We start from the raw sequence: 24,232 nt of genomic DNA on the forward strand, positions 1-24,232 counted from the left end.
TTTATGCTCTAGTTGATATGCCAGTTGGTCAAGAGGGACAAGAAAAAAAAAAACAAAAAGCAATTTACGGTGTGCCCAAGAGCAATTACTTTTACTGCAGCTAGTTACATTTTGTGTTTTATATTCAGTGTGGCGGCCAACATTTTGCCTTCGAAAACCAATCGTCGACAAGGGGAGGGTGTGCTGCTGAACCGAGTTTGGGGCTGCGAATGGAATTGTTCCCATTCTTCCTTGGCGTCTTGTGGCTCCCCTCAAAAAAAGGCAATTGGAGAAAAAAAAACACATTGGAGTGGCCAAGTTTGTCGAGGGTGGCCGCAGGTCACCCCCTGGTTTTGCACGTGCTCTCTGGAGAACTATGATCTACCCAATGTGTGTTTCGTAAAATCCTTCTGTAATGACATTTTTACTTTTTGTAATTGTAATTTTTGTTGTTTTTAAGCTTGTGTGCTATGCCATCAATGATACTTTTAGCTCATACGGGCGTCCATACGACAATGAGATGGCAGAGCTTTTTCCAGTCACGTGGAGCCAGCCAGTCCCTCCAGAACCCGGACGGTGCGGGCCAACCGGCTCAGGCCGTCGTCCTCCGTGGTGAGCTGGGGTGAGCACAAGGCATCCTGGGCCAGGAGGAAAGGGGGTCAGTCAGTGGTTGCATTTTTCAACGGAAATATACAAAATCATTCTGGATTTTTATACTTCCTATTTTGTTAAGTCCAGAATACTCACAGTCAGATCCAGGTCCAATATAAGGCAGTTTGGTGCGTTTTTTTTCTTTTTCTTTTTTTTTTTTGTTAAGACCCCAAGAAAAAAGCAACACGTCAAAGTCCATTTTTTTAATAAATTCTTTGCAACAGTAGGGTTTAATAAATTCTTTACAGGGAGGAAAAGAATCTAACAAATATATTTATATCACTTAAAAAGTAGTCTCAATAAAGTGTATATAAATATAAAAAAAAGATAACTGGGAATTTCTGCTTTGCGGACGTATTTCGGAATAGTTGGAAACCGGCGGGGGTGTGCCGGTTCGAGTTATAAAATAGACATTTTGAATTCAAACAGTGTACATCAAATGCAAACAGTAGGCCAATAGAAAGACAGCAGCAGGACAGTTTGGCTAACGGGACAAACGTAGACGGCAAAACGGAGAAATCAACGTACAACAGTTGTCATGTTTGAACTTGCTATCAAATGTACAAAAATGTACAATGAGAATGCAGCGGCAAGTTAGTTGATATTGACCGTTTATGTGCAGCAATAAGGCAGATAAGTCAGGTACATACCCATAATCGGTCCGGATTCGACAATTGTTCCCCTTTTGCGATCGAAGTCAGCAAAAGCCCGATTGCCAGATGTCGTTGAAAGATTATCCTGACCGATTATGTGGTGTGCTTTTTCCAAGCAGATAGGCTCGGAAAACAGTCGGCGTTGACAATCGCAAAGTATAGGGTACAGACGTACCGATAATCGGGGTGAATTTGGGCATTTTTTTCCTTCGCTTACGATCAAATTCAGCAAAAGCCCAATTGTCGGATCTCAAAACGGTCTCATAGCGATAATCGACATTTTATCAATGCAGAAATGTTTCAATTGCGCAACGACGACGACATTGACAGCAATGTGCAATAAGGCCGATAAAGACTATCAATGTAGCCACCGTAAAGCCTTTGATGATTTATAAATGCTAAAATAATGCAGGAAAAAAAAAATCTGTTATTTTAAGCCTGAATAATAGAAAATCGATCACATTTCCCTGTTGGCGCTTTCGCAAGTTTCTTAGTAAAAGCCTTTCAACAAAACAATAACTTATAAATACAAAATATATATAATTTAATAACCTGTTTACATTTATACAGTCAGCCAGTCGTCAAAGACGTCAAAAAGTAGTCTGTACCTTTTTAGTGTGGACGCGAGTTGTCAGTCTTGTCGGTTCGGAGGCACTCGGGTCTCGCTTGCAAATGCTTGAAATGGTAAAACCGATCGTAAAGCAGACATTCACAGTATGCCTTCAGCTCGCGCGGCCTTTAGGATGCTCCCTTCCTTTTTCGAAGATCCAAGCAGTGCAAAGTAAGTACAAATAAAAGGGGGGGGGGGGGGGGGGATGCTTAACACTACGTTGCTGAATGTCTTTACCCTGTATAATGCTTTCGCCATAAATATAAAACACATTCTGGGGAGAAAATGGAGGGCATGTAGTGGTTTTCTGTGTGTTCCAAGACTAAGCGAAGGCATTTCAGGGCTTTGTGCTGTGGTGTGTGCGTGTTTGGTCTTAGGCGAGCAGGGAATAGTAGAGGACGTAGAGCAGCGCCATGGCGGCGCAGTAGAAGAGCAGGAAATCTGCGGCCAGCAGCGGGGTTCCATCCTCCAGGGCCAGCAAGGCCTCCACGCAGCGCCGCACACGGGGCAGCTTAGACAGAAGCACATCAGAGCACACACACATGTCCGTCTGGACAGGGCAGAAGGGGAGGGGGGGGGGGAAATAAAATAAAAATAACAACACATGACAGGGAACTGATGTTAGTGTGGGTGGGGGGCAAAAGCGGGATTCGGACCGGCGACTCGTGCGTTTTAAGGGCGCTCGAGTCGCCGGTGCAACAGTGACAGGCAACGTACGACACTTTCAACCAGGGGCGTCCAAACATTTCCACAATCGTGCCGCATACTGAAAAATCCACCGATGCAAGAAGTTCTTGAACTTGAATTTTGGAACCGTTTGGACTCTACGCTGGACGTTTGTGTCCGCCTCGCTCACCTTCTTTTTAAAACCATTTTAGCGACGTTATTGGAAATGGAATGAAGCTGTCCAAGGGTGTATTTTTGACTGATTTTGTCATTTTCAACTTCAGTTATTTAAATGTCAAAAATACAGTCGCATCAAATTTTACCTTTTAGCCATCGCTTAGCGCATGAAAATAACTTTTTTTTTTTTTTTAATTCCTTATCAAGCGGATTGAATCCTAATTTGGATAAAATGGGTTTCATTTGAAACTCAACATTTCAAAAAAATATTTTGTTATTTTCCCATACGAGATCCTTAATCCACTTTTGGACGACAGAGCAATTTCATGTCATATTTTTAGTTTGACTAACTTGCACTCAAATCTGCTCCATATGCCGAGCATCACGTGACCAAACCCAAACGTTAACGGTTCCACAAACATCATTACACCCGATGCCAGTGATAGAAAAATGTCATTTTTGAGGCTGTTTTACAAACTGCAAAAAAGAATTTGAAGGGAAAAAATAAACACAAATACATATTTCGCACTTATGACGAGAACTGAAGTAAAACACGTGGAACTTTAGTTTTTAGTATATGCGCCATGGGCCGCTAAAAAACAGACGCAGCCTGCAAATGGCCCTCGGGCAGCAGTTTGGAGACCCCTGCGTTATACAGTTAGAAAGCAGTCACAGGACACCATTGTTTGTACGCCACAGTTCTCATTCACCCTCGCTGGTTCCCCAACAACTTCCAGGTCATCTTTAAACCTCTCCATGCACCTCACGTGTTCCACATTTTGTTATGTCGCAACCTTATTCCAAAATGGAATAAATACATTTTCCCCTCAAAATTCAACCAATGACCCCATAATAACTGTCCAAACAAGTTATTTTCAAAATTACATTGTTTGCAAATGTACTGCAAATGAAAGATTTTGCTACGCTTGAAGCATTTCAGAGATGTCTCAAATAAGCAAATATTTTTCGTGCAGTATGAAGAATGCGAGGGTTCAGGACAGGGCAGGACACGCTATATTAACACGCTACTTACATAGGTCAGGACAAATTAGAATTACGGTGACAAACGTCTTTACACAGTATCATATTTTAATTTTGTATTGTAGTGTAATATAATTTAAGAAAACAAAGAATCAATAAAATGTGTGTTTTGACCCATCTCTGTGCCGAGGAACTATGTTGAAATGAGTGGATGGGCTTTTATTCCCCGTCTAAAGGTTGTGTTTTTCCGCCATTTTGTGGCTTCTGTACACAATTACAAACTCCTTTCTGGGGGCGTCGATTATGTGCAGATTTTTACGATTCACGGCAAGGTTGGTCACGATCCTCCATGAATAGTGCGGGAACATTGTATATTTCAATTCCCCCCGTGAATTATTGTCCCTTGCAAGGCGCTACGTAAATCAGAGTCATTATCATTTTTATGCTACCTCGGGGATGCCCAGCTTGCGGCAAGCGGCGATGAAGTTTTCCGCGTTGAGTCGACACTTGGCTGAGCTCAGTTTGGGCTGAAAAATAAAGGACAAGGACATCACCACATATAGGGCCTGATTTACCAAAATGCAAAAACAGAACTTATCATGACATATCAATGTAATATCAAGGATGGGCAAATACATGCAAATCCCACACACCCAGGAGGAGTTCAATCAAGCCAAGAACGGCTTTTGTGCGATTGCTCCCCAAAATTATCAGAGCGAAAGATTTCTATTCTGTAACACAGTAACATTTGTTTGTCTTTTCCACTAACGCTTCCAATTCCATCACTTCATTTTAAACTTCATTTTGCGCTTGCAGTGCTTTACCAAATTTGCCATGGTGAAAACCATTTAAATACGGCGGTCTCCACCACTTTTGCACACGTTGCAAACAGCTCGTGCGTCTGGAACAGTGAACATGCAGTTTAGCGCCCACTATTTGGGATCATAGTATATAGTCCCCACTTCACATCCCTAAGTAGACGCACCACTGCGGGGGACGGAATGTGAATGATGGAGACGGAACGCGCTCGAACGCTGTTGACCAGCTGACAGAGGACGGTGCCGTCGGACAGCGCCTCCCCCAGGTCCTCGGCCAGGGTGATCTTGAGCCGGGCTTCCAGCGTCTGCGGACCAAAACCGTGAGGCACGCAAGGTGGCGACGACACGTTGCAAAACGACATCAACTCGTCCGACCGACCTTACGAAGCTGCGCGGCGTCCGCCCTCTCTTCCTTGGGCGAACGCACGGTCGCGCGGGACTCGCTCCTGCCCGTCTCGCTGAGGGAGAAACCTGTGGACGACACAGACAGTGCCAAAGCCGGGCCTCGGTGAGCTCGCATCGATTGTCGCACGCTTACCTGTAGGTCGGACGTTGCTGCGGGACGATGTGCGGAACAGGAAGCTGTTGGGTTTCTGGTTCAGTGCAGGTGGAGATGTCTTCGGGGAGGACGGCCCCTCTGGAAGAGTTCAGAATTTTTTTCCCTAGTACAGCGGAGGCCTGCATACTCAAGGGTAATTTTTTCTTGTTTTGTTTTTCTCCGGTTTTTTTTAACGTTACTATGGTTTCCTGACTCTTCAATTTATATTCTTTTCTTCTTTTTAATGTCCAATTGCCCGATGTCTCTGACAGATGATCCCGTAACCTTTGGTGGTGGCGTAATCGCTGTACCTGTTCTGCTCCTTGAGCGTTGACGATGCAGCGTCGCCGAAGAACACAAAGCGGCGGCGTGTTCGGTGCTCTAAAGGAACGGTCGAGACAACATTGGGAATGTTTTCATGTTTTAAGTGTGCACGACTGAGGAGTGAGTGAGTGCAACTCACGGCACATCTCGGTCGGAGGCCACAGTGGGAGGGACTACTTTCTGGTGATGGGCCACTAGAGGGAGGCAGAGGAGCGTTTATGAGGCTGTCGCGTTGACTCGTGTTGAATGTGTCCAAACACGTCTTAACTCACTCGGAGCTACTACTTCCTGTCGGCGCTGCAGAGGTGACAAGACTTCCTGTTTTGGTGAACGACTTCAGCAAGCTGCAAGAATAGAGACACATTATCTATATATGACGACTCAACAGAACCTTGACATGATGGTTATCAAAATGCATAAAGCAGGGGTTCTCACTTTGTACTACATCAAAATATAGGTGGCTCTCCAAGTCTCACTATAATGACCATCTTTAAAATACAGAAGCGTAGAAGGCCCAAATGTTCATCAAAAACAAGACAAATTAATTCCCAATAGGTATATTTATCCTATAACTCATTCACTGCCAGCCTTTCCCGTTAACATGGATATTTGACTTCTAAAGCTTTCAATGGCAGTGAAGGTGTTAAGGACATTTTCTCAATATGTCACCTGCATTTGGCCTTTGAATAAGACCGTGTTTACCTGGCCTTCTCTCCCTGCTGCTGCTGCAGTCGCTCTCGCTCCTGCCAGATGAGCAGCGTGCCTGGCCGGCGGCGCTCCTCCGTGCTGGGGCTGGAGGGAGACTTGGGCGACAGTGAGGGAGAGGGTAACCGGGCGGCGACCTCCACGTGAAGACTGGATCTGCACCGGAGAGAGCAGGGAGAGAGGAAAAGGGAAAGAAAAAAAAAAAGAAAAAAAAGCCTGCGTTACTGATTAATGTTTGTAAATAAAATCCCACCAAACGGACCGACCAGTCTCAATTTTAAGTGGTTTGCTGCCATCTTTTGGCAACGATAGGCAACTACAAACCCCTGTACGATAACCCTGATGTGGCCCTCAGCGAAAACAAGCTTGACACTCCTGTATTAAAACGGTCTACCTTTTTATCGTTTCGCTTTTAAATGAATAAGCAAAAACCTCCCTCATGTTTTCATTGTGTGCTTTTGTGAACACATTATTCCATTTCAGAATAAGGCTGCAACAGGACAAAATGTGGAAAAAGTGGCGCGCTGCGAATACTTTCCCCATCACACTGACAACTAAACTGTCGCGAGGCTGTCATACTGTGATTAATGTGAAAGCTGTAGAAAAGCCTGCAGACTTGGGACAATGTCTAACTGACAAGAGTAAGGAATGGGAACGCTCGTCTATTGACTTTCCCCAGCTCTTCAAATATTGTGTCATGTGACCTCGTAGCACGCACACACGGAGCGGCCGGAAAGGGTGATAAGCGTGTCAGCATGTAAAAAAAATAAAATAAAAAAAACACGCCAGGACATACCGGCGTATTGAAGCCTCGTTGTTGTGGGACAGAGCAGTTCTCTCCTTCAGCTCCTGGAAATCAGTGGCACAATCAATAACAGAAACAGGATGTTGTGCAATGAGCAGCTTTTGCCTCATACCAGCGCTATAAGAGGTGGCGTGAGAGGATCCGTCTTCATTTCCTCCTCCTCTTCCTCCGTCACACTGCTGTCGATGAAGTCGACCTGCTCCGCTCGGCCGTTGACTGCCGACGCAGCAGAATGGAGATTTGAGGTTTAAGCAAGCAAATCTCAGCAAGGTACACAGATAACGACGATCGGACCTAAACTGCGCCTTTGCTTCGTCGGCCGTCTTGAGAACTGGACACTCTCACCTTTGCGGACTTCAAGGGGAGATTCCTCCTCCTCTTCCTCCTCCAGATTTCGCTGGTCTCTGCTGACCTCAGAAATGCGGAGGGAACGTTCTGAGAAGTCATCTGCGGACTACACGCACGCACACACACACACGCACACACACAGTGACATGTTTGTTACCAAGGTAACAGGCGGGCATGTCGTAGAACTACGGCTCTCGCGTGGACTCGCCTCATTCCCAGACCATCTTTTGCTGCCACTGTCGACACTGTTAAAACCAGAGTCGAGCCCTCCAAACTGACTGGTGAAGAGCTCTTGGTCAGACAAACTGCAACACGAGGATGGGTTATTGGTCACGTGGTGCGTTAAGGGAAGGTGCGACCCGTGGAGAGGCCGAGGCCGAGGCACTGACCAGCTGTTAAAGCCGGTGGGCCTCAGGTGTCTCTCCAGCTCCTCCTGGCTCCTCTTGCAGGCCTCCATGTTCAGATACTTGAATATGTGGTATTTGCCCTTGGAGCAGATCTGCGCGGGGGGCATCTGCAGCGGGTTGCTGTCCAGCGAGATGCTCTGAAGGTGCCGCAGGTGACGGTAGCACAGGGGCACCTGGGTAATCCGGTTGCAGGACACATCGAGGCGGACGAGCGGGAGCTCAGAAATTTCTGGACACGGGAAAGAAACAGGATTTTTTTTAACTTTTCGCCGAATCCGAGGCCATCGGGTCACGTTTGCGTACCTTCGGGCAAAGCAGTGAGCTGGTTCCTCCTCAGGTTCAAGTCCCGCAGACACTCCAGCTGGCCGAGCTCCGCGGGCAAACACCGCAGCTCATTGCAGCTCACGTCCTGACGAGAGACGACGAGCAAAAGCAGTCACGCCAAATCCCACGACATCTGATCTTATCGCTATTGTTGTGTGCGTTGATGCTACCAGCTGTCGTAGATGTGCGAGGGCAAATATGGAAGCAGGCAGTGAAGACAGCTTGTTGTTGCTGACGATGAGCACTCGCAGGAGAGGAAGCTCAAACACAGACGGAGATAAACTGGACAACAGATTACGGCTGTGGACGCAAACGACAACATTTCATGTTCTTTATGTCGGCGCACTTCTGTGGCTGCTTGGGGAGACAAGCGGTCTCTAGGCAACCGTAACATTGCAGCGTCATGGGAGGGTTTTGTGCGCGCGTACCTGAGATTGAGGTAGGTGAGGGCCTGGAGGTTCCCCAGGCAGGGGGACAGTGAACGCATCCCATTGTGGTAAAGACTCAGCGTCTCCAAGGAAATAAAGTGACCGAGCTCCTCCGGCAGCTCACACAGACGATTCTTTGACAGATCTGGGGGGGGGGGAAGCACAAATTCATTCTTACATTGTACAGTTTGAACATTAACATGCGCTGAAATATAGCAAAATTGCACTGAAACAACTCCATTAAAATGTATTGCACATGAAAGTTAAATGAAAATTGTACCTAAATAAACATTTAAAACCAAACCGTTCTTCAGTTATGCATTGTAAACTTGAGAATGTGTTGGTTGTCATATGTAGATGTGCCCTTTTTTTTTTAATTTTTTTTTAAATAATCCGACATCATTCATTGCAAATGATTTTGCGCACCCTAAAATTAAGGTTCGCGGACCCCAGTTTGAGAACCATTTCCATTAGCCCTCGCTGGTGAGTCTAAAAAGCTCTATGAGCACCAAGCTTTCACTTGCACGGAAGTCAGTCAATGGCAGACATCCCGGCGGCTGTTTATTGATTTGTTGGCTGGAGGAAGTCCTTTCAACTAAAACGTACGGAAAAAAAAGAATCGTGCCAGCGCACACAAATAAACAGCGGCGAGGTGTGCGCGTTTCCTCGAAGCATACGGGACGGACAGCGATGGTGTCTGGTTGCGGCGCATCTTCGCTGCAAGGGAACCGCGAGAACAAAAGCTGGGGGTGGGAAGTAGCGTCTCCACTGGGGGATGGAGGAGAGGGGCCGTCCGCTCTCCGTATCCATTGTCCAACAGACAGCCAAAGATGTGAGAACATCCGTTTTTCAAAGAAAGTGCCAGGGTGTCAATGGTATGGCCCGCGGGCCAAAAGCGGCCACTCGGGGGTTGATTTCGGCCGCGATTTTTCGCCGCCGCTGTGAATGAGTTATGCTTACAGTTCTGTGAAATTGAATTCTTGTCGTGCCAATAGCTAGGGATGTTCTACACCACTTTCCCCCCCCCCCCCCCTGACCAATACCAGAACAAGTATTCACGTTTGAGTACTCACCGATACCACTAGCACTTTTGATGCATATTTCAATTAACACAATTCTTTCTGAAGCACATTATAATTCTGCCATGTGTCAGACCACCGATAGCTTGGCCGAATAAGGCTGAACCGATGTCGCCAATAAGGCTGATATGATAGCCACCCTGTACTGAGAACTGGTATCAGTACTCGCCCATACCTAGCTACGTATAAAAGTTCTGCCATTAAGCGTTACTTGATAACTTCATTACAAAGGAGTTTGCAAATCAATGTCATAAAATCAATAATATGTTTAATGTATAAAGGGCAAGGGCAAGTAATCACTTTCTTCTACAATACAAACAAAATAGCTCTCACTATTGTTTGTACAGTTTGAGCGTCAATTTGGGTTTTGAGAATTATGCACAAAAATGAAAAGAATTCCTAGATTGTCATAAATTGGTTTAATTTAAGAGCAAAACTCTATTTTAGTTCCAACTACAAGTAAGTCTTGTGCCTTTACACAGTATGAATAATTATGCTGATTTTACTGGTCTGACCCACTTGACATCGAGTCGGGCTATAAGTGAGTTGACCCCCCCCCCCCCCCCCGTTTAGAACAAAAACAGCAAGCTCTGCCATGATTCAGCATGACAGAAGCAGGCTGCCGTCAAAGCAGACAAGCTGGCAACATGTCACGGCGGGGAGAAATGCAATCCTGATGCGCACGACTGTTCCACAGTGACACATCACTACTTAGCTCCGCTACTATTGTCAGTGTGACCAGATTTATACGACAGTGTTCTTCCACGTCAACATCCATCCATCCAGCCTTTGTTTGGCCGGCGTTTCCTTTTATATCTATGTGGGTCACTGGACAAGGGATAAAAATGCTGCGCAGTCCCGCATGAAGCGGGACAACATTCCTTATCAGGCGACACGATGGGGAGTCCGATTCAAGAGGGCAGGCCCAGGACAGGATATTTTTCCCCTCTGACTGAATGAACGTTGTGTTCCGCTGCTATATCACAGTGCGTCGTTGGCGCCCACTGTATTGCAGATTTTTATGCAACTTTTTTTTTTTTTAAATAGGATTTTACAATTTAAAGGCAAGTCCCATTTTAGAGTTGCGCGCCTTCAGTGTCGAACCACATTGTGCGGAGAAGAGGTAGTCAAGGTTAAGCTCCAATAATATTCATTCTCAAAAAGCAGAGAGAATGCTACATGCTACAAATGTTGAATTCTGTTTGGTTTTGTGCGCGAGTTTTAGAGTAAACCTCAACTGGAGAGACAAATAAACAGCTTAAAACCAAAACACACTTCGCCTCTGATTTGCAGAAGTGGACAAGCGTGTCTTCTTTTCCTCAAAGTGATGTTATATAATCGCCCATTTCTTGCCACCGAGTGAGTCAGAACAGGAGCCTCGGAATACTTTTATAAAAAGTGTGTTGTAATAAGTTTTAATGTGTTTAAAGCGTGTGGAAGGGGTAACTATTTCTTAAATTAATTCTATGGTCTGTGTATATTCCGAATTTTCACTTCTCGCCGGTGCAACAAGTGAAAATGTGTGCAAAGCTCTCTTGCAGATCTTAATTACAGATCTTGATAGCAACGTCGCCGTCATCTTTTTGCTGGTGCTTACTAGAGCCAAAGTGTCTCGTGAGAAGCAAAACGCACAATCCGCTGTGCACTCCGCAGCCTTTCAAGGCAGCTCATACAAAACAATTGCTATGAAATTACTGCTTGGGGTGTGGCCAAAGGCGAATCACAAGTATCTCAGGCCACATGGTGATATCACATCAGTTCGTGCTAGCGTGTCATTTAGGCTAATACAAGTGATGAGACCCATGCAAATGTGGTTTTGTTTGTGTTGAAAAATTTTACGACTGAACAGTCGTTTATGTAACATGGATTCATGATTCCGTACACGCTAGCTGCAGGGTGTTGATGCTTTGCCGATTATTCTTTGTGTTGAAGAAATAATAAATCTGTTTTAAGTGCTTTGCTACAGACAATTGCAAACGCCTTTGGGGGGGGGTGGGGGGGGGGTGTATCAATTATTCGCGGATTCTTGCTATTTGTGGCAGGGCTCGGTCTCGACGCTGAACACACCAGCAAATGAAGTCATCTGTGAGCTTGTCATTTTTAAGGGTAATGTTGTAAAATGAGTTTCGATATAAGCGCCTTTAGGGGTGATAGTTTGGTGTATATTTGAGGTTTAAGATGAATTACGTGATGAAATTACATTTGAAACATTTTAGCGAGGGTTCGCTGTAGAACACTATGCAACCGTAGGCTTACTCAGGCAGTTTTCACAATGGTAGGATGCATCAAGTGTTTCTACACGGTGTGCAACAAGCACTTATCATGGCGAACGAGCGCTGAAGCGAAAGAGAACAGCGCCGAGTGATGTTTAACTCGACAGCAAATGATGGGGAGTTCAACGTCCTTGGCGAAGACATCCCTTTTGACTTGCCTTCCTCCCACACACTTCCATCTTCACCGCTTCCTCCTCCTCACACAGCTTTCCCTCCCACTGACTTGACTCACGGGCTCACCCGCTGGAAGAAGAGCGCTGCTTCCTGATATAATCACAAAAATCGGATCCCTGATTTTAATTGATTTTTCTGTACTTTGCGTCTAGAAAAAGCAAATCACAATGACATTCAAAACGAGTTTTGCTTTTTGTCCCTTCTGGGATTTGCTTTATCGCGCCCGTCCTGAGAGTAGACAAGCTTAATTGAAACTGTAAATGTCGTTTTTTTTTTTTGCCCATCATCAACTTCCACAGAAATAATTAAAATACACCTTCTTTCTTTTAAACATCCCTTTGTTCAAAACATGATTTTTTCTTTTTAAATACGATTCGATTAAATCGGGAAAACATAATCGACAGCTTAATCAATTATTAAAACAACCGTTAGTTGTAACCCAAGTTATGTTATAATTTGTTTGTGTTTGGGGGGGTTTAGAACACATTGTTTTTTTCCCTTCATTTCAATGGGGAAAACCAACTTGAAAACGAGCGATTTGAGTCAAATGCTTGTTTCCGGAACAAATTACACTCGAATTGAGGTAGCACTACAAACTCGATTCGCCCAGCCCTAACAGAAACCCGAATGCTCTGCGACAAGCGCCGAATAGTGAGAGACGTGGAAACAGATGGCAAAAGCAGCGACACCGCTCCGATCACCGTGGCAACGTCACGCACACAGCCGAGCTGTGAGAACACAGCGGCGAGCCACCACCGAGGAGAAAGGAAAGCATGTGCATTACCGGAGGCTAGCGACGACGCTAGACTGTACGTTTCCCTGAGATGCGACCAGTTACGGCAGAATGGCAGGTTCGTCTCTGGCCGTCCCGCCGGGAAGCCTGACGTGAACGACCCACCCTCGATCACCTTCGGAGGCCCCCCGAACAGGCCGTATCATGAACTTCCTCAGTGTGGAGGTTCATGAATCAGCTTGGTTACGTAAGACGCACAGAGCCTGGCCTTTCATGATTCACCACATACACACACACACACAACAGGCAGTTATTTACACACCCTCATCGAGTTTCACTGTGTTGCGGCCAGGAAACAAAACTAAACACCAAAAAGTAGCGCCTCGAATCCGGCCTTGCGCCAGTCAAGTGTGTACTTATAAGTGCACTGTCTTCGCTCTGGTTACCTCCCATGGGACTGGGGAGGGATCACATCCCCCCCCCCCCCCCCCCAAGCTTTCAACCAGCTGCCATGGTGCTCTGAAATACTTTCAAAGTGCGACTCAGGATCTGAATCATCAACCGACTGGGCTTGTGTGTTACTGAATGCCGTCCCCGGACGGTAAAGGCGCTTCCAGGGTCAACCACAAGCGCTAAAACAGACCGTTGTGTTCATCAGTCAACAGCGAGGTTAAGACGGGCATTTAGTCGTGTTTCTCACAACAGCCAGACAGAGTGACAAAGCAGAAGTGAACGGTGAGCCCGCATCCGCCGCCCGGAGGAAATAAAGCAAGCGGGTGTACGCAGACGTTCTCACAGCAGATGGAAACAGCTCGTTCCATATTGAACGCGAACACACAAAAGGATTGCTTGACGTCGGTTGGGCTGCAGTATTTAAATATTTTGAGAATCGATTACTCTACCGATTATCGCATCGATTAATCGAGTGATTGGATTGCCAGTAGGCGTGTGAAATGCCTGGGCGTCAAGACATCGCTTGTGCCTGTAGCAGCTCGTGCAAGAATGTGCTCATTACTTGCTTATTTTGTTCGATAAAGTGACTGAAAGTATCTGTTTTATCATTCTATTTTCACACAAGTATCTGTAAATCTATCAAGTGTGAGCACTTTTGCCACTGCTGCACCAGAGGGTATTGTTTCATTAACTTTGGCAGCAAAAAAAGCAATTTCTCGTGCCGAAAGACAAACTTCCCCCGCTGTAATGCGTTTTGTTTTTTTGTTTTTAATAATAACAGAAAACTGAGAGCAGTATTACAAAGATTATTATCGCCTTGTGAGAAAATGCCGCTCCTTTTGTCTGCAACAAATTCCCAAGCATGAGCATCACTATCAAAGTCAGTCCAGGAGCAAAAAGATCTTAAGATATCAATCATCGTGTCGACTTGGTCCAGCCTGAGGATGGACGGGGCGCACGCTCATCAAACAGCAACGGCACCAAACAAAAACACACAATTGCAGCTGTGCGTGGAGCGTACAAGGCCCGAGCTCTGTTCGCTTGGGAGAGCCTCTCGCCAGAAGCGGGTCTTCTTTGTGAGCGTTTGTACGAACCTTTGACCTTTGTGGAGCTGGGAAGTTTGCCGGGAGGGAAAGAGGAAGAAGGTGGGTGAGCGGGTGGGGGGCTGGCCTTATTTTTAATCGTGAACACTTCTGGCTTTCTCAGCACCGTCTCAACACGATCCGAGCACAAAGACCAAATTCTCCAGAAAAACATTCAACAACAGGAACACCTTCAAAAATAATCAAGTCAGCTCGTGCTATGTTTTGCCTCCTCGTCCCTGAAGGATGGACACCTGGCTTGTTATGAGCAGATGGTCATAATTAGCCGAGGACGTCGGGTGTCGCTTGGAGGTCACGGCGGATCTGAAGACTGATTTCAGTCAACCTGGACGGCGTAATCCTCTTTTTGCGCACGGCAACGACGAGGTAGTCGGTCTTAATCCAACCGGGTGCTTATGCTTTCGTCACTCAACACCAAAACGAAAGCAGGGTGCGTCCATACGCTTACAATCGGGCCAAATTGGAGCATTTTCCTCACGTTACGATCAAAGTCAGTAAATGTCTGATTGTCGGCTGCCTGTAAAAGATAATCCTGAGTGATTATCCGGTGTTGTGGGGTGAGGAGTGATTTCCCTCCCTATCTGCTCAGAAAACAGTCAAAAGTTGACAATCGTCAATGTTACGATCGCAAATCATCATGCGACTGGACAATGCGTCTCTCAAGTCATTCTCTACAATAAAAACGACTTTGCAGCCACAATGTTCCTAAGATTTATTTTTTATTTTTTTATTTGTTGTATTTTTCAGCAGTCTGGATACTATGCTGCCTCTCACAGGACATGTAATTTTTTAAACCTTGGTACGTGGATCAGCCGAGCCATGAAGTTTGATGGCTCGTTTTATGGTGAAGTAAGGATTTGGTTTCCATACATATTTTGACAAAAGGGACATTTTTTCCAACGGAAAGTACTTATTTTCACATTATCTGCAAAAATCGATTTCTGTGGAAGTTGATGCTGGAGATGAAAAACATGCTGGGGGGGAAAAAAAAATTTTTAAAGCTTGGTTGGGTATCACCTTGACTTACTTTTTTCATTTGACTTTTGCTTGCAATTTGTACATGAGGTATTTACCGCTCTGCATTCTGGGTAGATTAGTAGTCTTGTTGACAGTAGTTTTCAGTTTGTATTTGTACTGTTCTTTTATCTACACAGTGTTCTTTTACGTATACATTGTATTGCTATGATGTGAACTGTAAGTCCGCCTTTGTGGCCAGATCACCCTTGAAAAAGACCTTGATGGATTTCTATTTTTTCTGGTTAAATAAAGGTTTTGATTAATTTCAGTGATTGAGTTGGAGTGCCGCAACTCACAAGTTTTTCGATTTACAAACCCTTGCTTGGCGAAGTTCACAACATCCGGCCACCATCAGTTCACCCCGCAGTCAGTGAAAGTACAGATATGTTGTTTTAAGCTCGTATTTTTTTTTTTTTTTTTTTTGTGTGCAGGTATTTTGATTTTTTTTTGCTAACCTTTGGGTCCCAAGAAAGTGGCGTGTAGTGAACTTGGCGAAACAGTACCAACGTAGTAATTCTACAATATGTACTATACTGAAGCAGGGGTCAATAATTGCTGGCCAAGGGTGTTAAAATAATTTTTAAACTGTGCACCTGTCCATGAAAAGATGGAGAAGCTGGTGGAAGTGGGGAAAGCATGGCCGAAACGACAAAAAAACATATATAAAAAAAATTTAAAAAAATAAAGGCAAACAACAAAGATTAACTTTTAAAAAATAAATTTTAAAAAATCTGCTTGTTTTGATAAAGTACAATCTATTTCGACATTTTTTTTTTTCTTTGAATGTGTTTCACTGTGGAAAGTTGATTTGAGTGACTGCGTATGCAGGTTTAGTGGAGAAACCCCAAGCCGGTGGACGAGTTCAAATTAATTGAAAAACAAGGCGAAACGCTGCCTTCGAACTTGAATTTACCTGCGTGGGTAATGTCGGATAGGTCGTAGTTCTTGGCGCTCCGGGGGAATTCTTTGAGTTTTCGGTTGGCCAAGTTGAGAGCCCCGCTGGCGGCGGCGTCCTCGAGGGCTTTCTCCACACTCCGACTGGCCGCGACCGTGGCCGGCAGCTGGGCTCCATCCCCAGCCGCCATCGAGCCCTCGCGTCGGGGGGCTCGCCTCTTGTTACTTTGTTTCCAGCGCCCGCGTCACTCCGCCGGCCTCGCGCCGTCTCCCTTTTGACGAAACCTACGAACGCTCGAACATTATGGCGTACAGCTGGGTGAAAATCGGATCCAAAAAAGTGTTGGAGCCTCGCTGCGGCCGTCACACAACACTGGAAGTCGCGTCACCAAAACCACTGAAGAGTGGGGCGAAGCTGTCAATCTTCCAGGAAGTGGCGTCGAGCACGCGTGTGTCGTAACAATAACACGGAGGAAACGCCGTTTTCGTACACAATAAAACGCTAGCACCTCGTAAATTCAAAGAACAATCACAACTCGCAGTGTTCATCCCGCCCCGCGACAAATATCTACTCTGTCCGCTGTCCCACCCTGTTGTGTTTTGTGAACGAAATATGTTGTGTTTGACCCGGTTGTCGTTTGGTGACATTTTATGTTGACAGTTCTAGCCCGGAACATCCATAAGTAAGGGCGCTTTACGAGGCGGGCCCCCTCCGCTTGCTACGGTGGCCGGGAAGTGCAAACAAAACAGACTCAAAATCTGCTCATTGAGTCCCGCTTGAATTTATGACTAAATTAAACTATTAAATAATTTATACGTACGATATCTTTTTGTACCGTTTACTATCAAGATGCTATATAAAATGGACGCATATACACTACTTACTCTGTGGTCATACTTGCAAATGCATTGTCAGTAGGACAGCATTGTTGTTGGCGACGTTCACTATCTTTCTTCTTTTACTGACACGCCCAAGCACACGCACGCATATCTATTTGCATTGTCCTCTTCGTCCAGCCCTCTCTTTAGCCCTCGTTTCCTCCCTTCCTCCCAGCTCTGCATCCCCATTGGGCCATCTGTCCAAGTGCTGCCGGACCCCCGGCTGCAACCGCGTCTAATGTGCATGCATGTTGGAAGGGGGGTGGCTATGCATATGTAAAATCCCTTAAGAGTCATGGATCATCTCACTCAGCGCACTACATCTCCGTGCAATCAGTGAAAATAATGCCACCCCACCCTCCCTTGGTGATCATGTTAAAAAGTGTCGCTCTCCATCACAATATGTGAAGGAAATAACTTATTAACTAATGGCCATTCAGTACGGACGCATAAAAGTACGGACGATGAGGTTGTTTACTGCGTGTTCGAAGAGCACTGCGGTATTTTCCCCTTCAAATGCTGTGATGCCCTCCACTGGGTCGCCCTCGAGTCCCATCGTAGAAAGGGTCAGACTTTCTCACGCTCTTTTGTGCGCCCCTTCTTCCTCTGGGCTCCCTATGTCACTTCCTTTTGCATCCTTCTGTGTGGACTGCGTCACCGTGGCGTCTTGAACCTATTACAAGTGCAGTTCATGTTGACATTTTTCCAAAGGTGGGCTACACCCTGGACGGGCCCGCCAGGCAATCGCAGGGTCAAAATCGATACGCCGCCATGTATTGTGTGACGTCATCGACAGAACTCGAGCGATGCAATAAATACAACAATGAGCTGAAGGAAATGAATCGTTATGCACTTACCTCCATGGCTCGTACGGCTTCCTTCTGAAATGAAGCATTACAGCAATAGATTTTAACAAAACAAGCCTACTCAAATGTATCTCATGTAGGTTTCGATCGAAACGTGGACAGGGCAAAATCTGGCTGAAAATGAAATATGTCATCAGAAAACAAGACAAATATTGTTATATGTCATCAGAAAACAAGACAAATATTGCTATCAGTCAATAGCAGCTCATGTGTTTACAAACGAGCGTCCGTCCGTCCATTTTTGATGGTGCTTGTCCTCATTAGGGTTGTGAGTGTGCTGAAGCCTATCCCAGCTGACTTATTTGGGAGGGGGAAATCGGATATAAGCTACAGAGGCAGCAGCAGGGGGGGAATGACGTTGTTGAGGCCAAGGGAGAAAGTGACTGCTGCGCCACTAAGAACGAATGGAACGTGATTTACGCTGACCGGCCCCAACAACAGCTGTGCGTGTGCAGGAAGCACACACACAGGCATCAAAAGTGTCTCAATTTGTAAAATGGCTTATTTTTGTCATGTCTGTGATGAGGAAAACATATTTCTATTATTTTTGTGGAAGTTGATGCAACTTAATGCTGGGAGGGAAATTAGGTGCCGGGCAAGATAGTTGGGTATCAGGATAAAAAAAGAAAATCCCTGAACGGGGGGAATAAAAGTTGTTTGAATAATGTCATTTTCATTTGCTTTTCAAATCCAATTAAGGGATTATACTTTGTATAATAAATTCAATTACAAATGGGAAAAAAAGAGGGTTGCTGCCACATTGAATCACGGACTTTTACTACCCTCGTGTGGCTGTTTTATACATTTCAGATAATACACTCGGGGTGGGAATGCTTTTTGTGGTCAAGGGCAACATTCGGTAAAGTCATTGGTAGATGAGGTAAAATAAAAAATAAAAAAATAAAATAAAACTCGTATGTCAAATTAAACTTCTTAAATTGTATTATTGTAATTTGTATTAATGTTATACAATTATTGGAAAATGTCAATGTTGTTTACAGTAAATTAATTAACAAAATATTGAAGTATATAAAAAAATGAATAAATACGGTCATTCAACAATTTAAAAAAATGACAAAATTAATGAAAGAGCAAATTTATTTTAATAATGCCCACACCCTTTTTTATGATAAAAACAGCTAAATTAATGCATTTTTAGGATAAAAACGGCTAAATTGATGCGTAAAATATTACATGACATACAGTATTTGTTATTTATTTTTTGTAATTTGTGTGGGTAAAGACGCGTTTTGTATATTAAATAAAATGTTGAAAAAAACAAAATCCCTATATAATTAGAAACTGGCTAGACTGTCGCTTCAATTCTGTTCAATTTCCTTCAAATATGTTATAAATTACAGCATATGGAATCCAGTTGTACGTTTAAGATTACGGCTCCACAAACAAACAAAACCAAACCAAAACCCAACCAAAACCAAAAAAACAAACACCCTTTTTTATTGTTAGGTCAATACAAAGTGTTGATATGCTACAAAACTGCATTACCCATGATAACTCGGGACCGGAAACGAGTCTTTTTTCCCGCAAACCCAATGTTCTCTTTTTGATTGGCTGAAAATCCCGCATCGTGAAATGTCATTAGTTTATCCTTCTCCCGGCCGCGACCCCGGATGTACTCGGCTACATAAATATGGCGCCTTGTAGGCGGGGATTGTAGTTCAAACCGTCCGTCGACGCACCGCGGCTAGCAATTTTTATTTTATTTTATTTTTTTATTTTTGTTTAAAAAGTTATCTTTTGTGTTAAAGCGCCCCGAAACTATTTTAAGAATTGAGCATGGTAAGTTCATCTTCTTTGTTGAGTGAGCACCGGGGCCCTCTTTTGTTTTTTTACGTTTCATTAAAACGCCGTCGCTTTATACACCGCGAGCACGCATTGACGGTTGTTACCCTTAGCTTAGCTTATCTTAGCTTAGCTTTGTTAGTGCGAGTGAGCGCCTAAAACACGGCGTTCAAAAACGCAACACTGGAGATTTGACTCCATTTTATTACACCGCGTGGGTTTGGAGTGACTTCAACTGGTGAATGTGTGCTTGTTTCTTTTTTTTTTTCTTCCCCCCCCCCAGGCTGGTGGCAAGGCGGGCAAAGACTCCGGAAAGACCAAGACGAAGGCGATTTCGCGCTCTCAGCGAGCCGGATTGCAGGTTGGTTCCCTCCCCATTCATTGCTCGGCAACGCTTCCATTGAGTTTCCCCAAAAAAAAAAAAAACTCACTTCAAGCCTCTTTGCTCCATCAGTTCCCGGTGGGACGTATCCACAGACACCTCAAGTCCAGGACCACCAGTCACGGCAGGGTTGGAGCCACCGCAGCCGTGTACAGCGCGGCTATCCTCGAGTACCTCACCGCCGAGGTACTGCAAATCCCCCATTTGTTTGTTTATGGATAAAAGGCGGCTTGGCCAGAAGTAGGGGCTTGCTTTTTGAATTGTATGGGTGGAAAGAAATGGTAAGTTGCAATGGAAGGAAACACGGGTGTTTAAAAAGAAAGTTGGAGGTAGGAAGGAAGGAGACCAGGATGTAGGGTGAGATGTATGTAACATTTTGATTTCATTGGAACATGTACATGGGTTACACATGGGGGGGAAAATGTGTTCATCTTAACATATTTACTTTTGAGGAAAAAGAGGGGTAACATATCGGACCCTACTGGAAACTCTAGTTTGGAAGCCTTAACCCATGACTTGTAAAGAAGTTTTTATTCCAATCGACGCGGTTCTCAAGTCTCGTTTTGCGGCCTTTGCAGGTTCTGGAACTGGCCGGGAACGCTTCCAAAGATCTGAAAGTGAAGCGTATCACCCCGCGTCACTTGCAGCTGGCCATCCGAGGGGACGAGGAGCTGGATTCCCTCATAAAGGCCACCATCGCTGGCGGAGGTAAGCCTTGGTGCACATAACCCTGTTTGTTTGTTTGTTTATTTTAGCATCAGAATCGAAACTTAAATGTTTTATTTTATTCCCCAACCACCACCCACAGGCGTGATCCCGCACATCCACAAATCTCTAATTGGAAAGAAGGGCCAGCAGAAGACTGTATAACGGGGTTGCAGGAGGGGAAAGTCCTCTGGAAATTGCGCCATCTCAGGACGATGTCTGCATTGTGTGTGTGTGTGTGTCCGCCCCCCCCTTGTCTGTAGCATAGAACATCTGCAGGAGTCTGTATGGTTTGAGCTTGCATCTACTCACCTGGGGGTATTTTAAATTTTTTTTTTATTTTTTTTAAGTGGCTTCAAAGAAGCTCTTTTGTTTTGTTTTAGGTTGTTTCCTGGTGTTGCAGTTGTATTAATTTTGCTTTTTGTGGTGTTTTTAATAAAGCTCTTATGGGGTACATGTCTGTTTCCACTTCCTAAAAATCTTTTGTGACTGACTTTATTATTCCACTGTATGAGTGGAAAGTTGTCATCAAAAATGTAGAATGTATATTTGGAACCAAAGCTACAAAGTTTTATAACTTTTTATTTTTTTTTATTTTAATAAATTTATGTACCTATATAAGGTGTGGACTAGTTGCAGTGTGAAAACTCTCCACTGTGTGGCACTAGTTCACCAGCACCATGTATTCAACAATGAAGCGGCAAAGAATTATATTTCTGAGATTCTTGTAATATGATGACTTTGAAGTTGCATATTTTCAAGCTAAATAAAGTTGAGTATTTTAGAGGAACATGTCATATTTGCGATGGAAAGTTGGTCATTTCAAGAGTAAAGTTTTATATCTTAGTCAATAGGCGAGTAAAGTTGGACATTTTTGCAAAAGAAAAATGTTGAAATTAAAGTAATATTCAGAGAATAAAGTGATACAATTTAAAAAATACCAAATTGTATACTTTACAGATTGAAGTCCTATCACAAAGGTGTATATTGTACAGTGCGGCCCAAATACTCACTTCGTCCACGACTTCAACAATTTTATATGTTGAAGTCATGTGGCCATTGTTTCATCACTAGCATGATACGTACATGCCTGTATGTATGATACTGCCCCCTTGTGGTCAAGGTGCGCACACCCGAATGAGCAGCACAGCCCCCATTGAATTCATGCATGAAATTGTGAAGCACAAAGTGCTTAATTGTCTGTATGTTTAAAAAGTACAATAGTGCAGCGTTCTAGGTTCCTGAACGGATTAATTGCCTTTCTATTAATTTCAATGAGGGAAAAATCATATAAGATACAAGTGTTTGAATTTACAATTGATACTTGTAAGTCAAGCCACCAGTGTAGCATACATTTCTACATTTGGTGCATTATATAGTCTGAGTCTGAGATTCCTGCTCCAGTCTTTCCGCCATTATGGTCAATTAGGAGGGAATCTGGTATGTGTGTGTTTGGTTGGTTGGGGGGTCTTTTTCATTTGGTTCTCATTCAAGCAAAGGAAGTGAAGCGCTTACCTCCAGGCCGGAGTTTCTCGGTGCGCTCTGGAAGCCATTAAGCAGCATGTGGCCTCCTCACCACTGGGGAGATGACACACACACACACACACACACATAGATAGCGCTCATGACAAGTCCACTTCGTGCACTAAACTGAATGCCAGGATCTAAAATCTACACCATAATATGCAAAAAAGTATGTATTAAACAATACATTCAAAGTTTATTATGGAATTTTTGAAAAGGTTTTGATAGCAATTGATATTTTATAGTGACAGGCTGCACATGTAAAGCTTGCAAGCATCCAGCTATACACATAATACAATGAAAAAGACAAAACATAAAGTCTAAATATCGATTCTGAAACCATCCGCTGTTTCCACCTCCACTGAAGAAAGACAAAATGCGGTCGTAATGGGAGCATCAGCGGGGTTTCTTTAAGGGGCAGTTACCCCATTATGACAGGGTGGACAGCAATTTCAGGGATTATGGAACTAGAATACTCATGATCAAAGTGAATTGTCGTAACTTGTTGTGGACCAATAAAACAATGTAAAAAAATGTATGTACTTACTGTTTATATATCTTTATTTATGGCCTACAAGTGCTTTTCATACAACTATTTTCTGTAATTCGGACTTCACGACTGTGATAGCATAGGCTAGGGAACGACAATGGCCCAGTGTAAGAATACACCGTCGGGCGGCACATGAAAACACACTCGGTTACCGCCATGCTTACCGTTTTTCATTGGACTGTTGTATACATATAGCCTGAAAGTGCTTTCCATACAAATATTTACTATGATTAAAATGTTTCTTTTGGGTCAGCGTAAGTCAGTGATCAACTGTGGTCCAGCGTAACAATACGTTTTCATGTGGTGCAAAAAAAGGCATGATTGCCTACATAGCCTAGCATAAAAATATGTTGTCACGCAGCAAGCAGAAGACGCGCTTAGTTATTACTGTACTTACTGTTTTTCATTTGATTGTTTTATGTTTTTTTTTTCGACAAATGTTGAGTGATTATGTGTTAGTGTAGGCTCATGACAGACTTAGGCTGTACTATGCTTTTTTGCTCTCTTAAGATGATGTCATAGATGTTGGCACATGCGTATTTTCTGTCTGTAATGGCTGACTGAGGCCCACCTTAAGTTGATACAAAGTAGGTTTCAGTTTTTCTTTTTGGGGCAGAAGGTTTGGTAATTTGATTGTTTTTAATCTGCCCCCTTCCGTGTTGTAGTTCAGGCCCATGCGGCAACAGGTGTTTGGGAGCAGCTGAATGGGGGCCTGCCGTCTAGACTCTCCTCGCCGCCCATCACACATGGCCGACTTATCAGAACGGGCACAATGAACGCGGCGACCACACTGGGCGCGCCTGTAATCTCTGTCACGGGACGAGATTCAGAGATCCCCTTTCAACATGTTGGTCCACCATTCCCATCTCCTTTCCTGTCACACTTTGGCATTGTCTTTGTGTGTGTGTGTGTGTACTCACAGTCGGGTGGGCTGCCAGGGTCATGGTTCGCCGGGCCGCTTGGATCCATCAAGAGGAACAAAGCTGAAGGGTGGGGGGGCGCGGAACAGTGCCAAACCCCCTGAAATCAAAGACCACGTTCAAGATTGGGATCCCCTCCAGAAAGCTGGACTCTATTTAGGAGGGAGGAGGAAAAAAGGGTTAAAAACAATGATCACATCCAGCAATCTGAGCATCTGAGCCTCATCAAGTCTGCTGGCTTTCGTCCATTACGTAACTCGTTTTTGATTTTGGCGAGGCTAATTTGTGCGCCACCCGGAATTGCACGAGGGGAGCCGACAGGGTACAATGCGCACCAAAAGCATATAAGTGTCTTTTGATTTTTTTTCTTTGTAGCTCTGTGCAAGTTTGAGGACAATGACGGCGTGCTTAAAAGAGGGAGCTTTGGTGGTCTTCCTTCGGTGCTGCATCGCTATGGTGACCC

General features: G+C 44.4%; 2 protein-coding genes across 3 annotated transcripts; one reads left to right on the top strand and one right to left on the bottom strand.

Moving 5' to 3' along the window:
* Positions 1-63: 63 nt before the first annotated feature.
* lrch4 (leucine-rich repeats and calponin homology (CH) domain containing 4) lies at positions 64-24,119 on the bottom strand. Of its 2 annotated transcripts, none has more exons than XM_061668592.1 (19): positions 23,770-24,119; positions 16,160-22,353; positions 8,415-8,559; positions 8,157-8,286; positions 7,966-8,071; positions 7,645-7,891; positions 7,464-7,560; positions 7,253-7,361; positions 7,020-7,123; positions 6,899-6,951; positions 6,100-6,258; positions 5,670-5,741; positions 5,537-5,591; positions 5,385-5,454; positions 5,074-5,172; positions 4,915-5,006; positions 4,703-4,840; positions 4,167-4,244; positions 64-617 (listed from the first exon to the last, which is right to left on the bottom strand). In XM_061668592.1, exons 2-19 carry the CDS (start codon positions 16,329-16,331, stop codon positions 519-521), a joined length of 2,025 nt encoding a protein of 674 aa, XP_061524576.1. In that variant the 5' UTR covers positions 16,332-22,353; positions 23,770-24,119; the 3' UTR covers positions 64-518. The 2 variants fall into 2 exon arrangements, with proteins under 2 accessions (XP_061524576.1, XP_061524575.1); XM_061668591.1 differs by lacking the exon at positions 64-617 and adding an exon at positions 819-2,443 and having other exon boundaries at positions 23,770-24,118.
* Positions 19,526-21,229, top strand: LOC133397566 (histone H2A.Z). Its single transcript, XM_061668593.1, has 5 exons — positions 19,526-19,685; positions 19,972-20,049; positions 20,143-20,256; positions 20,649-20,778; positions 20,879-21,229. Exons 1-5 carry the CDS (start codon positions 19,683-19,685, stop codon positions 20,938-20,940), a joined length of 387 nt encoding a protein of 128 aa, XP_061524577.1. The 5' UTR covers positions 19,526-19,682; the 3' UTR covers positions 20,941-21,229.
* Positions 24,120-24,232: the final 113 nt, after the last annotated feature.

This window comes from Phycodurus eques, chromosome 23 (genome assembly GCF_024500275.1).
Source record: "Phycodurus eques isolate BA_2022a chromosome 23, UOR_Pequ_1.1, whole genome shotgun sequence".
NCBI lineage: Eukaryota > Metazoa > Chordata > Actinopteri > Syngnathiformes > Syngnathidae > Phycodurus > Phycodurus eques.